Below are 15,787 nucleotides of genomic sequence, written 5' to 3' on the forward strand. Positions count from 1 at the left end.
GAGAAAGCAGATTGTGGTTGATTCAAACAAACAAACAAACAAACAAACAAACAAACAAACTATATATATATATATGTTTTAAAAATAAAATAACCAAATGTCGGCCGCCAGCAGTACCTGTCCCCCACCTCACCGGCCGAAGCGGATGGTAGCCGGCAGTTACAGACCTAAACTCCTAAAATGGCGCTCTCTTCCAGTCCTCTCTCCTCACCCGCTCCACCCCCGCTCCCCGCAAAAAGCTCAAACCACGCCCACACGAACCAAGAAACTACTTCCTTCACGTCAGCATTAACTTTCTGCTTCCGTCCACTAACGCCTTCATTGAAATACGCATGCGTGATTCGCGGAGGAGGCGGGCTCTTTTCATAATTGGTTCTCCTGGTTCCAAGTCCTTGAGCGACGGCTTCCAGAACGAACGGGCCGAGGAAGCTGGCGGAAATTGCGACTGTGTGGTAGGCGGGATTTCTGCAGGAAGAAACTACTGTGAGCTCACCGTGTAACCGGGTTTTCTCGCCAGCTGGATTCTAGTACCGCGAGTCCCTCGGGAGATGGCGTACGCCGACCGGTCCCCCGCGGATAAGGACAGGTAACCTCCTCGGTGGGAGGAAGTAGCGGGGAACGGGACCGATCGGAGTGGTTGTGAACTGCGACTTGGGGGGCTCGGCCACTGGCCCCGGGTGAAGGTGCTGGGGCAGCAACTGAAGAAGGAGGAAAGGATGGAGAAGGGGTTTTTTGGTTGGTTTGTTTGTTTTTTACGCCTTCCAGTGAAGGAAGCTTGCTGCGGACTGTTGCCCGGATGAAGTAGCTGGGAGATGAGCCGCTTCGAAGGAGAATTCATTCCGGGAAATCCATGGTGGGGGGAGGGGGAGGAAGCCCGGCTATGGGGGAAAAAAAAAAAAAAACCCTTCTGTTCCCGAAGCTTTCCCTCTACTTCGCTTGTTTGACTTGATTGCATTAATATGATTGCGGTTGAATCAGAGAGCTCTGGGTTCCAATCCCGGGTCTCCGACTGTGAGAATTGGGGCAGTTTAACATCCGTCTCTCAGTCTCCTCATTTCTAAAATATCTTTGGGTTGGACTGAATAATCTCAGATTTCTTTCAATTCTAAATCTTGTATTATGAAACCTACCTTCTCCCTCTTAGGTTCATTTGCATTTATCCTGCATATTTAAATAACAAGAAGACCATTGCTGAGGGAAGACGGATCCCTATAGACAAAGTAAGGGCAAATGAAGCTTAAGACTGGGCTGTATATTTGTTGTAAAGCGTTCAAGTGGCTTTTTTCTTTGCTTTTCCAAGCTTCTGAATTTGAAAACAGCAGCTAAAAGACACAGTTGGTATTTGACGAATTGTAAAGTCAAATGTGACTGTGTCTAATATTGAAAAACAATTTGAAATTGTTACTCTATAGGGATTATAATACAGGTTTGTCATGAAGATGACAGTTATATTAATAGCTAATATTTATTCAGTGGTTACTATATTCCAGTCATTTTTACAGCACTGTTGAGGGGAGTGCTATTATTACCCTCATTTTACGGGGGAGAAAACAGACAGTTGAAATGACTTGCCCAGACATCTAGGAAGAGTCTAAGACAAGATTTGAACTAATTTATCCAGGAATTAACTTTTTTTTTGTGAAAATGAATTTAATAGTAATATATATATTTTGGAATACTATAGAATTGGTGCCAGAGCTTAGAAGGAAATTAATTTACATTATTAAATAAGTTGTACATTTAAGAATATTCATATTTCTAAATGATAGACTACAGGAAAATAAAGGCAATACTATTATCCTTAAATCGATCGGGCGAATTGAACTTTTAGATTGTTAGTTATAGAGTTAAATCTGCAATACCTATTTCTAAAGCTTCCCCATTCCTGTAATGACAGACAGTTAAAAACTTAACAGATAGTTATTATGAATGGAAATATTCAGTCAGGTAAGATTAGAATTTTCCTATAACTCGGCTAAGATCCTGACATAACCAGGATCCATTTCAGTTGCTTTGAATAATTCTGGAATATAAATTTTTTGGGAAAAAATAAAATAGATAAGCCATGATTTGATTTTTTTTTTAAATAGAGAAAACCAAATTGCCAGTTTAAAAATTGAAAAAAGAATTCATAACCAATAAGTAATATTAAAAAAATAAAAAATAAAAGCAGTTATTAGGTGTTTCACTCATTTATGTACCAATAAAAGCAAAAAACTAAAATGGAATATTTTTTAATTTACTTTTTTACTTTTTTAAATAATAGCTTTTTTATTTTCAAAATATATGCAAGGATAGTTTTTAACATTCATCCTTGCAAAATCTTGTGTTTCAAATAATTCTAATGTACATATTTCCACATTTATTATGCTGCACAAGAAAAAAGTCAGATCAAAAAAGAAAAAAATGAAAAAGAAAATAAAAAGCCTGTGAACAACCACCAAAAAAAAAAAAATGAAAATACTTTGTTGTGATCCCCATTCAATCTCCATAGCCTCTTTCTGGATGCAGATGTCTTTCTCTATCACAGGCCTTGTCTGAATCAGCTCATTGTTGAAAAGAGCCACATTGTTCATCACATAAACTTGTTGCTCTGTACAATTTTCTCTTGGTTCTACTCATTTCATTTAGCATCAGTTCATGTAAGTCCAGGCCTTTCTGAAATCACCCTGTTGTTCATTTCTTATTGACCAATAATATCCCATAACATTCACATACCATAACTTATTCAGCAATTCCCTGACATCCACTGAGTTTCCAGTTCCCTGCCACTATAAAAAAGGGTTGCTATAAACATTTTTATTTTTGTACCTATGGATCATTTTCCCTTTTTTAATGATTTCTTTGGATGACTAACCCAGTAGAAACACTGCTGGATCAGAGTACGCACAGTTGGATAGCACTTTGGGCATTATTCCAAATTGCTCGTCAGAATGATTGGATAAGTTTACAACTCCACCAACAGTGGATTAGTGTTACAGTTTTCCCACATCCCTTTGAAAAATTGTCATTATCTTTTCCTGTCATCTTAGCCAATATGAAAGATGGGTAGTGGTCCCTCAGAGTTGTCTCAATTTGTATTTCTCTGATCAATAATTATTTAGAGCATTTTTTCATGTGACTAGAAATATTTTTTAATTTCTTCATCTGAATGTTGTCTGGTCAATTGTTTTGATCATTTATCAATTGGAGAATGACTTGCATTATAAATTTGAATCAATTCTCTGTATATTTTAAAAATGAAGCCTTTATCAGAATGATAATGTAAATTGATGTAAATTTTGAATGTAAAAAATTTTTATACTAGTTTTCTGCTTTCCAATCTTGTCTGGATTGGTTTTGTTTTTACAGAAACTTTTTTTTTCTTTAAAATGGTATTTTTTTTTAAATTATAACTTTTTATTAACAGAACATATACGTGGGTAATTTTTTACAACATTATCCCTTGCACTCACTTCTATTGCAACTTTTCCCTTCCCTCCTTCCATCCCCTCCCCTAGATGGCAGGCAGTCTTATACAAGTTAAATATGTTATAGTATACAATATATGTGTGCAGAACCATACAATTCTCTTGTTGCACAAGAAGAATTGGATTCAGAAGGTAAAAATAACTTGGGCAGAAAAACAAAAGTGCAAGTAGTCCACATTCATTTCCCAGTGTTCTTTCTCTGGGTGTAGCTGATTCTGTCCATCATTGATCAATTTGAATTGAATTAGATCTTCTCTTTGTCAAAGATAACCATTTCCATCAGAATACATCCTCATACAGTATTGTTGTTGAAGTGTATAATGATCTCCTGGTTCTGCTCATTTCACTCAGCATCAGTTACAGAAACTTTTTTTATTTAATATAATCAAAATTATCCAAAATGGAATAATATTTACAAAACTATAAATCATCCAGACTAGCAGAATAGGAAATAAGTAATAAACTTAGAAAAAGAAATGAAATAATGCATAAATAGATACTCTAAGGAAAAATGCACAAGTCCTCTTGGATATACAAGTAAATTCTACTAAACATATAAAGACCAATTCTATTAATTAATAAACTGTTTGAAAAATAAAATGATATGAATTTAATCTTAATATCTGAACTGGGGGAAAAATAAACAAAAAAGCTCATTTCCCTAATAAATAGTGATAAAAATATAGATAAAATATTAAGAAGACTATAGCCATATATTAAAAATATTCACTATGACCAAGCCAGCCATATAGGGCTGGTTCAGTATTAGGATAACTATAAATATAACTGATCATATTGATAATAAAACACACAAATCATATACTTATGTCAATAGATTAAGAAAAAGCTTTTAACAAAAATTTAATTTCTATGAATTCCTATCCTGTTAATAATAATAGAGGGTATAGGAACAAATAGAGCTTTCATTATAATAAATATTATCTATCTAAAACTGAGAATAAAAATTATCTCAGCTGGAAGTTAGGTAGAAGCTTTTCCAGTAAAATCATAAGTGAAGCAAAGATGTCCATTATCCCTATTATTTTTCAGTACTTAAGGAAAAAATATTGATGGCAAAAATATCCAGAGAGGAAACAAAACTTGACTTTTTGCAGATAATATGGTTTATTTAGAGAGCCCTAACAATAACAATAACTAACATTTATATAGCACTTAATATGTGCCAGGCACTGTATTAAGAACTTTTCAATCATTTGATTCTCAGAATCTTGGAAAATAGGTGCTATAATTCCCACTTGACAGAAGAGGAAGCTCAGGCTCAGGCTCAGGCTCAAGCTTAAGTGATTTATCCAGGATCATACAGCTATATGATTTGAATTTAAGTCTTCCTGATCCTTGGTCCTAGCACTTAATCTATACTAGCTTTCCCCACTATACCAGCTCTAATTAATTGAAAACATAGCTTCAGCACAATTGCAGAATATAAAGTAAGCCAACTACATTTTTTTGTTATACGTGAGTCAAAAAAAATCCCATCAGGAAGATAAAGAAAGTGAAATTCTATTTAAAAGTTACAAAAATTATAAAATACTTAGGAGTCTACTTGCTGTGGCATATACAGGAACTATATGAACATAATTACAAAATATTTTTTACACAGTCATCTGAATAATTGGAGAAATATTGCTTGTAGGTAGACTGAGTCAGTATTTTAAAAATCACAATATTACCCTCTTAGTGCCATACCAATCAAATTACTGAAAAATTACTATGTGGAATTAGAAAAAAAATTCATTTAGAGAACAAAAAAGTCAACAATATCAAAGGAAACACTGAAAAAAAAGTGGGAAGGAAGAGGACCTGGCAGTACCAGATCTTACCCTATACTATAAAATTGTAATTGTCAAAACAATTTTTTTTTTCTTTTTGATTTTTGCCATTGTGAAAATTTGTTTTGTACGACTACTTATTTGTAATGGGTTTAATTTTTTAAATGAGTATCAGAAAAGAAGGGAGGAAGGAAGAAATGTTGAAAATAAAATAAAAGTTAAAATTATTGAAAAGAATGTAAAACAATTATGGTTAGTGCTGCCAACGTGGTGATTCAAATCAGTTCAGTAATTTATATCTATATTAAATATTGTGCTAAGTACTAGGGATATACAAATAAAAAAAGGCTCTATCTTCAGTCTAAGTATCTTACATTTTACTGGGAATTGGGATGTATGACATAGTGAGATTAAAATCTAAGATAATTGATTTGAAGAGAGAAAGGACACTAATAATTAAGGGAATTGGAAAAGGCTTTATGGAAGCTGGTATATAGGTCAAGTCTTGAAAATAATAATATTGGTAACGTTTATATGGTGCTTACATGTTTCATACATTGTGCTAAATGCTATATAATTAGCTCAATTGATCCCCACTTTATACAAGAGGAAATTAAGGTACCAGGGATTAAGTGACTTGCCCAGGATTACATAGCTAGTAAGTATCTGAGACTGGATATGGTGAACTCAGGTCTTTCCTAACTCTAGGCCTTGGACTGGTGTCAACTTGTCCACTAAACTGCCTGCCCACCTTGCTTTTCTTCCCCAAAAGTAAAGATTCCAAGAGATCAAGTTAAGATGATTTTAATTATTAAGAATGGAAGTAAGAAATGGAATGCTAGTTTTGGGAACTGCTAATAGGCTACATTGGCTAGACTGTATAGTGTGAAAGCAAGGGGGAACAACGTGAAATAAGTTGTGAAAGGGCTTTAAGTGCCTGTTTGAGTTTGTGTTTAATCCTAGGAAGTGTGAAATTCCTTGCAATTTTTGAGCCAAATTATGACGTGATCAAATTTGTGCTGTATAAAAGAAGATCATAAAATTTGGTGGGATCTCAAAGGATACTCCTAAATATAGTTATACCTTTCATTTTTAAGTTGAGGAAATTAAGGCTTAGAAAAGTTAAAGTGACTTGCTCAGGGTCACATAAATGGTACTTATTGGAAGTGGAATTTAAACCCAGGTCTTCTGACTCCAGAGACAGTACTTCCATTCCACCATTTTGTTAGGATGGCATGGAGAAGGGAGGGAACAGGCAGAAACCAAGGGGATATTACATTAGTTCTGGTGAGACAATAAGGGCCTAACTCCCCATATCTAAATTAGTTAATCTTAGGTTATTGGTTATGTAAAGGCACAGGAAGTTGATATAAAAGAGAAATGGAAGCAGAAATGACAAGAGTTGGCAACTAATTTGGAAATGGGGGACCAGGGAGTAAGATGAGTATGTTTCTGAAATTATAAACTTGGGTAACTAGCATAGTAGTGGCCTAAATAGAAATAGGAAAGTTTGTAGGAAGGATAGATTTAGCATGTTAAATTTGGTATATGTTAATGCCTACGGGAATCTAGATGGAGATCTCAGCAGGCCTTTAGTGACCCTCAACTGGAGTTTAGAAGAAAGATTAGGGTTATTTAATATAGATTTGGAAATCATTTTCCTAGATATAATTGAGCCTTTTGGATCTGATAAAATTATTGAAAGAATTGGGGAAAAAAGAGCACAGCACAACTTTGGGGGACAACCTCCATCAGCAAACTGGGCATAAATAATGATCCAGTAGAAAAGACTGAAGGAAGTAGCCAGAGAATCTGGAGAGAGCAGTGACATAGGATACAAGGGAAGAGAGTATATTCATGAGAAGAGGGTAATTAACTATTAAACCACTTCCAGAAAGTCAAAGATGAGAATGGAGGGGATGGGAGAAAAACCATTGCACTTAGCGCTTAAGAACTTTTGGCATTCTTGAAAAGAACCATTTCATTCAAGTGGGAAGGTATTGAGGTGAGAAGCCAGATTGAGAAGTGTGATATAGGAGTTTGTCTATGAAAGGGACTGAAGGTATAGGACAAGAGGATAGTTTAAGTGACACATTTAAAATGTAGATTTTTTTTTTTTTTAATGTGAGAGGCCTAGGTGTGTTCATAGGAAGATTATCTTTTAAAAGGGAAGAAATTCAGTGTTATAGGGATCTTGTGTAAAGGTAGTTTATTATGGGAGTCTGCTCACAGTAGTTAAGGATTGCTGTGGAGCAGTAAGGGACCTGTTGAAATTAGGTTTTTATAGTTGACCCATGTCAACACAGTTGTGTGACTTCCCTCTTGATTTTCAATAGAATCCAATAGTGGGGCTAATGCAGTATTTGATATTAGGAAACTTTGAGCCTTGCTTGGATGGATGTAACACTATTCAGCTAAAGGGTAATTTTTTATTTTTTTCGTAATATAAAAACTATTTCAGGCTGTTGAGAATCCTACAGCTACAGAGATCCAAGATGTATGCCTGGCAGTTGGACTTAATGTGCATATTGAGGTATAGTGAAATTCCTTAATACTTACTTTACTCATTTCATTAATAGATTTTACTTTTTTTTGTCATTTGAAACAAAATAAATGCTTTTCTGTTTTGGATTCTAGAAAAATAAAATGTACTCCAGAGAATGGAATCGTGATTTACAATATAGGGGCAGAGTACGGGTTCAGTTAAAACAGGAAGATGGCAGTTTATGCCTTGTACAATTCCCATCACGTAAGTCAGAAGGTTTATTTCTAGTTTGTTTGTTTGTTTTTGGCGAATACTACTAAAACTATAGATGAAATTTGGGTGTGTTGTTGTGTTATTGGTCTTTTTACAAAGCATTAATCGTATAAAAAGTTTACATAATCAGACTCTTCAAAGAGGAGGATATATACCTATTGCATTTTTTTTTTTTTTTGATAATTTTTTTTCTTCATGTTAAAAATATTTTTGAAAAATTTGAATTCCAAATTTTTACTTTCCCTCCCCTCTCTCTGGTATGGTAAGCAGTCTGATATAGTTTATACATAAGCAGTACATGTAAGACATGTTATTGTTATCAGTCATTTTGTGGAAGAAACTGGGAAACCGAAAAGGAAAAGAGTGGGGGAGGGAGAAGAGAAAGAGAATTATAGTATGTTTTTGTCTGTTTTCAGACTCTGTCAGTTCTTTCTATCAGAACTTTGGAATTGTCTTTGATCACTGTATTGCTGAGAATAGTTTTCATTCATTCAGAGTTGATCATCATACATTGCTATTACTGTATATAACTCCTGCTGAGAGATTGTAATACTCAAGGTAACATAGCTAGTAAGTACAAAAGATAGGACTTAAATTTAAGTCATCCTGATTATAAAGGCAACTCGGCTTAGGAGAACAGCATAGCTAGATGAATAATTGGGTAATCTAGAGTTAACTAGAGGTAATAGCTAGTGATTTCTCTAATTTACAAATTTACAAGTCTTAGAAAATCACATTTGCCCCATCATAGAAGACTTCCATAATAGGTTCCCAAGATAACATTCTCCCATGATAAATTGTATAATCTTCTTGTGTTACAAAGTTGAAATTTTAAGTATGTAAAATTATTTCAGAGTGCCTTGTCCATTAATGTAAACTCAGTAAATCTGTGTCTCCAGCAGAGGACCACTTTATTCAATGAGATGTATCTCTTGTCAGACTTCACTGTCTACAATTCATTTGATTTTTTTTTTCATTCAAATTATTTTGTTGATTTGATGATTTTATAACTTAGGAGTTATTTGACTACATCCGTCACTTAATAAATATGAGTGTAAATCTAACTTCTTGTTTCTAGGTAAGTCAGTAATGTTGTATGCAGCTGAAATGATACCCAAACTAAAAACAAGGACACAAAAAACAGGAGGTGGTGACCAAAGTCTTCAACAAGGAGAGGGAGGTAAAAAAGGAAAAGGGAAGAAGAAGAAGTGATCCGGTGACACCTACTTGGTGAATATATATCAGTCCTACAGAAGATAAGAATGAACATTGATGTTTGCTTCTGAAGTGAATGATAAAAAAGGAAACTAAAGAAGTTGTATGATTTGTTTACCTTCACTTAACTGGAATAAGTTTCTCTGAACTTCAACAGAACATCAACCAACTTGAGTTCACAAAATAAAAAAAATTGGCATTGGAAAGTTGCATCTAGCCTTTATATAGCACAAAGCCAGCAGAAGTCTTCTGCAAACCAGCACTGAATTATTGGAGGAATATGTATGTATCTTCATAAATTTAAAAATCATTACAAAATGGACTACACAACTATTATGTCATTTGTTCTCCTGTGCTGTTTGTCATACTAGATGTCTTAGATTAGAAGAAAAGTTACCTTTTCTGAATATATTGTTTGAATTAAACAGATTCATCAATCTTTAATTTACAGTTTGTTCAACTTTTGTTAATGTTTAAGTTCATGAAATAAAGGATTTAAAATGATTTTTCAAGCTTTCTGTTATGAAAGTTATTTACAATTCTATAAAGATTAGTTGAATAGTAAGTAGGAGAAAATAGACAGCGAAAGAATAGCTAAAGTAAAAGTCAAAACAAATAGAAGACGGCTATATAAAATAGCTTTGGATTTATTTAGGTAGCTTTCTCTTGTCCTGTTGCTACAATAGAATTGCATTATGATGTATATTATTATTTTCTAGTACTATGATACACAGGAAAAATGCAGACTTTGTGGGGTTTTTTGTCAATGGAAACAATTAAATTACACCAATTCACTACTTTGATGCTACTTGTGTTTTACTCTTTTGAGTTAGGTTATTTCAAGTGGCTAGAGAATTGATGTTGAGAGATTAGCTGGCCCAACTTCGTTTTACTGATGAAACTGAAAGCCAAAGAATTTCAGGAAGGGACCAAGCTACTAAAGAAGTAGCAGAGATAGGTTTTGAATCTAGATCCTCTTAGGCAACTACAGTATTTTTTTTTTTTTTTAATAATCCTATGTTGCCTGTGTTCTGAACTAATAATCAAAATTTTTTAAAATTTTCACTTGAAGAGAATTTATTTTCAGATTCACTCCTCTTTGTTATAATATAGAAATTGCTTCAGCAAGTTAATTGAATGCATCAATTAGCCATCTCCACCTTCTAGACTTACTATAATGTTCTATGAGACGTGAACTGTGATTCTTTTCTTGCTGTATTTTGATAAAATACTTGGGCCTAAGATGAAAAAAGTTTGAGAACTCTTGCTATAAATGTTTATAATTCATCCTTTTTATGTAGCATTTTTTAAAAAAATTGATCACCCTATATAATCTTTTAATCATAGTAGTTTAAAATGTCATAACTTATTAAGCAAGGAGTCTTTCTGACAACACAGGCTGGTTGGTGAAACTCATTTTTTGACTTGTTACAGTTTTTTTTAAGTGAGTTTCTAGAACTGGGGTTATAATACTGTATCCATCCCCAGCAAGAAGTAGCTAGAATTGTGTCATCCTGTTCTTCCCTAATCAAAAATTTCAGCATTCTCTTGAAATGTTTCTTGTCTCTACAGAAGGAAAGAAAATAGATGGTTCTTAGGTTCTCTTGCTTTCCATTTCTTATATTACTATGACCCTTAGAAGATCAAAAAAATTATTCTATTAAAATTCTTGGGATTTTTGTATTCAAATGCTGATCTTCACTTAACCTAATAGCGGCAGAACCTAATAGAATGCAGTGAAGAAAGAACCTGATTACACTCTAAGGACCTCGGTTCAAATCCTTTATCCCTTAACTATGTGAAATTGAACACTCAGTTTCACCTCTCAGGGCCTCAGCTTTCTTATTTATGAAGAAGGGATTAGACTAAATAAATTCAAAAGCCCCTTCTATTTCTAAGTACATGGTCTTAGATTTTTTTCCTCTAAAAAATAATTATAATATGCATACAATACCATTGAAGCACAGAGGGATTAACTGAAGTAACTTTTTATAAAGATAGTGTTTCGTATATAAAACCATAAGAGTTCTTATTGTAAATACTCTTGATTGAATTAACAAATTTTCTGACAAAATTCTTGTCTTGGAGTTAACTACTTGTATTCAGTAATTATTTCAGACAATTTATATTTGTTCCTTTTCAGTCATCACCAAGCTGAGGATGCTATAGATTAGACTCCAGATATATTTATTACATTCATCATGTGAATTTTAGAAAAGTAAATATTTAGTCAGTTTTTGAGCACAGTTAAACTAAGTAGACTTTTAAAATTCTGAATACTTTCTTATTTCAAAGAATTTAGGGCATAAGTATTCAAGTGTAAATATGCAAGTGACAAAAGTTTCCTTGATTAACTTAATGCATAATTCTTTATTGTCTACTCATATAATACAATCCTAAGGGACATGAATTCCACTTCTTGGTTATATGCTTTTGTAAAACTTCATGATGAATGGTAGATAATAGACTGCTAAGGTAAAACCTAGGTTAACTGCAGTATTTAGGAAACCAACATGGGGAGAGCCAAAGATCAGGTTAATTGAATTTTTCAACTAGTTCAGGATAAACCAGAAAAAAACCCTTTCAATTGTTTTAGTATATTTTCCTAAAATGTATTGTTTTTCTACTTTTACACAGTTATAAGGTATTTTACAATTTAAGCTCACTTTTCTGAATTGTAGTGATTGTATCATAGTGTTAAATCCAGAAGATAGCAGAAATCAGATCTCTATATGAAGTTTTTAAATTAACTATCTTGATAAGAGCTTCCCTTATCATCCTAGCTTTCTTCTCCCCACAAAAGGAATGGATTCCAGGTAATCAGGAGTTCCAGTTAGCTAGATTCTGGTTATTTGGAGATTTTCTATAGTTTCTCCAATCTTTGATATTAGACCTTAATATATATTTAAATTAACTGATCAGAGTTATGTTTGGTGACTAATATGGTAGTTTGCTAAATGTCTTTCAGTTTTAAATAAAGCAAGTCAGTTAGTTTAAGATGCATAGAAACTATGAATATTGTAGATGTATTGATTAGTTTTCCTGAACTGATTTTTTTTTTTTAAACAAGGGATGACTCTAAGAGGTGATATACTTAGAAATTGAGATGATAATAAGAATAAAAGACATCAATAAAAATGTTTTTTTTAAAAAAAAACATTGTGGTTGTATCTTGAGCCCTTAAATCTAACATTACTAAAATTTAAATATTTGATTCAACAAGATTAGGTTTTAGTGTCAAAAACATGCAAATATACTGGTACTTCCTAGGAAAAAGTAGCTATCTAAAGACCAACCTATATAAAAACTACAAAGTTGAATTGTGTTCCTAATAATAACCCAAGCTTTCAATTTTATTTATGCCATTTCAGCAGAATCCAATATACACAAACGTGTGTGTGTGTGTATACGTGTACACATTTCCACACCTGTGTTTATATGTATGTTTTATTTATTTTCATAGAGTTAGCTGTGGCAAAGTAATTAAGAAAGCTGGCTAGTCAGAAAGACTGATCTGTGATACAAGCACTAACCCTTTTAGTGCTCCAGACAACTCTAGGATGCCATTCATGGCAATTGTCTATCTAGATCAGTGGTTAAAAATTTTCTCCGCAGTAGTTAACATGGATGAAATCAGAGCTTTAGAGCAAAGCTATTTCAGTCACAGCAGAGTCAAGTTTTTGCTGACTAAAGTGCTTTCTAGGTTCTTTTGGCTGAAAGCTAGCATTAAGCACCTACCCTATGCCAGAAACTGTTTTAAGATCTGAGAATATAAAAAAAGCAAAAGACAAACTTTTTTATGGCAACTGATTTGTATCTGTTAACCTTGTCCTTTTACACATTTTCTGTTTTCAATAACCTGAATATTAGGTCACAATGGAGTTGTTTCAATTATATGCCATATGTTTTCCTCATTTTTATTCTAGCTATGTATTAACATCTTCTCTAACGGATCAGTGATTTGACTATATAGACAACTGATTAAGAAGTAACAGATTAATAAGGAGTAGTTTCCTATCAGTTAAAATTTAATCACTTTTTTTTGTGATGTGTTTTGTCCCACATTTATTCACTTCTTGAAGAAAAGTATTCACAGAACCTGGGGATTAGCCACAAACAACATCAATTTGTAATATAAGGTCATTTGTAAAATTTTAGATGATAATGGGAGTTGATGAGCTATATTGCCTAATAAAACAGTTTCAGTGGAGAATAAAATCAGCTTAAAAAAAAAAAGTGAGACTGACATATTTAACTTGTATAGGACTGCTTGCCATCTGGGGGAGGGGGTGAAAGGAGGGAGGGGAGAAGTCAGAACAGAAGTGAGTGCAAGGGATAAAAAAAATTACCCAGGCATGGGCTCTGTCAATAAAAAGTTATAATAAAAAATAAATTAATTAATTAAATAAAAAAAAAAGTGAGAGATCCAACTAAGTCAAGTTATTTCAAGGAATATTTTAGAATAAAAATGCAAGAACCATCAGAATAAAAATGGAAAAAACTCAAGTTATTAACAAACTTTGGTTACCATCAAGGAAAGACTACCACACTTGGACTCTTAACATTATAGTCCTAGAAGAGGTACACATAACATTAAAGAGGACAAGAATGGGAAAATATAGACCAAATGTATGTAAAGGAGCTCCATGCTGGAGGCAACATAAACAATAAATGATGGATAGATAGATAAGTCGAAAAAAGGGAAGTTTGTTATTGCTGAAAAAAGTCAACCAAGACACCATCAATCAGTCTACCTGCCTTGCTTTCTCATCTATGTAAAATTTCTATGAAAATAGTCCATGTATGCATTGAGATTATTTCCAGTACATCACAGGAAACAGATTTTTGTAAGCATAAATAATGGAGAAAGTTCAAGGTCCTACTGTGCTTACTATTTGATTTTTTTTACAATCAGGAGTAAAATGTTGCCTTAAAAGTTGTAGTGCAGAGTTTTGTCTCTTATGCTTAACATCAAAATTATTTAAGACTCCTTGAAAGGTAATAGAGAAAATCTTGCCTCTTAGAACATTATAACCATATTATTGCCATATAATGGAAGTTAAATTTAACTTAATTCCTCTTTGGTTTTGACTTTGTTCTCTTGACAATGAATAATTTATATTGGTCATCTCTGTACCAATACTGTTCTATTATTGTATACATCATTTGACTTAATTGATTTTTGCTGAACTATTTTTTCTTTTTTGAAAATTTTTGTATATGAAGTTGATTTTTTTTGTACTATGTAAGATTTTATCCATATCCCTATTGAACTTGCTCATATTAGATATTTTATTCTGTCAAGATTCTTTTGGTCATTCTGACTTATCTAACAGTGTGGTAGGCATCTCAGCTTTGTTACAGAAAATTTGATGACTATATCTTTAACCAAATTATTTTAAAATATTAAAGTCTTAATTTTATTTCTATAAAAATTCTATTTCCATAATCAATAACTCTAAGTTTAATAATAATGATATCTAATATTTATCTAGTGTTTACTCTGGGCTAGGTACTTCACATCTATTTTGATCCTCACAACACTGGAAGGTAGGTGCCATATTATAGATGAAAAACGAGGCAAAAATTAGTTAAGTGATTTGCTCAGGATCATAAAACTGGTCTGAAGCCAAATTTGAACTTGAGTGTTCTTGAATATTAAATCAATTTCCTATTATTCAGTCATGTTTTATTTCTTGCTTCTTCCTAACTTTGCAATGACTTGAAATCTCACCAACCTTCTGTATTTTGTCATCACTTCAACCTATAAATTTGTTTTCTTGACTTGGAGTTATCTCAACAGAGATGATAAACCTTTGGAAGCTAATAATGTCACCAACCAAGAGTGTAGGGAAAGGGCTAGGAGAAAGTACTGAGGGAAAACTAGTTCAGGGGTGGGATATGGATGATTGACGAGCCAACAAAGAAGAAAGAAAAGTCAAATTGAAGAATTGGGAGAGTATATAATCATGAAAACTCAAAGAGATGGGGTGTGGTAGGCCAAGACTGGCCACTCCTCTGATAGTCTAAGTTCCACACTGGAACAAAAGTGAGACAATCGCTTAACAGATAACAAAAAGATGTACTGAGTCAGAGTAGGGAAAGATTGATGTTCAAGAGCAGGAAAGGAAAATTCAGGATAAAGCATTGGTTCAGTTGAGCATAGCTTCTAAGTCTTATTTATACTGTTAGGGCTCTGAGGCTTTAGTTCCTCACATCCTGTCTGATTTGTACCCAGATCACCAGCAAACTCAGTGACCTAGTTAGTCAAATTTTAAGACCATTTCAGTACCTTTTAAGGAAAAACTAGCTTAATGCATAAGATTACAAAAAGTAGGGCAAAGACAGCCTCTGCCCTCAAGTAATTCACATTCTAATGAGGAATGCACAATATGTATGTGTGTATGTGTGTGTGTGTGTGTGTGTGTGTATATATATTTATATATATTATACATAATATATATATATTATATATAATATATATATAAATATAATAAATATATATTATATATATAAATATAATATATAAATATATAATATATATTTATAAATCT

At 33.0% G+C, this 15,787-nt stretch overlaps 1 protein-coding gene across 1 annotated transcript; it reads left to right on the forward strand.

The window, feature by feature from the left end:
• The first annotated feature begins 445 nt into the window (after positions 1–445).
• Positions 446–9,739, forward strand: SRP19 (signal recognition particle 19). Its single transcript, XM_031939467.1, has 5 exons — positions 446–586; positions 1,145–1,220; positions 7,722–7,793; positions 7,898–8,009; positions 9,097–9,739. Exons 1-5 carry the CDS (start codon positions 549–551, stop codon positions 9,228–9,230), a joined length of 432 nt encoding a protein of 143 aa, XP_031795327.1. The 5' UTR covers positions 446–548; the 3' UTR covers positions 9,231–9,739.
• Positions 9,740–15,787: the final 6,048 nt, after the last annotated feature.

The sequence above is a fragment of the Sarcophilus harrisii genome, chromosome 1 (assembly GCF_902635505.1).
Source record: "Sarcophilus harrisii chromosome 1, mSarHar1.11, whole genome shotgun sequence".
NCBI classification, from domain to species: Eukaryota; Metazoa; Chordata; class Mammalia; order Dasyuromorphia; family Dasyuridae; genus Sarcophilus; species Sarcophilus harrisii.

What these genes read in the sequence shown, in the direction of transcription:
- SRP19 (XM_031939467.1), top strand. Translation starts at nt 549, where the DNA reads ATGGCGTACGCCGACCGGTCCCCCGCGGATAAGGACAG. An exon ending in GACGGATCCCTATAGACAAA is followed by an intron (nt 1,221 to 7,721) that starts GTAAGGGCAAAT and finishes AAACTATTTCAG; the next exon opens with GCTGTTGAGAATCCTACAGC. An exon ending in GACTTAATGTGCATATTGAG is followed by an intron (nt 7,794 to 7,897) that starts GTATAGTGAAAT and finishes TTTGGATTCTAG; the next exon opens with AAAAATAAAATGTACTCCAG.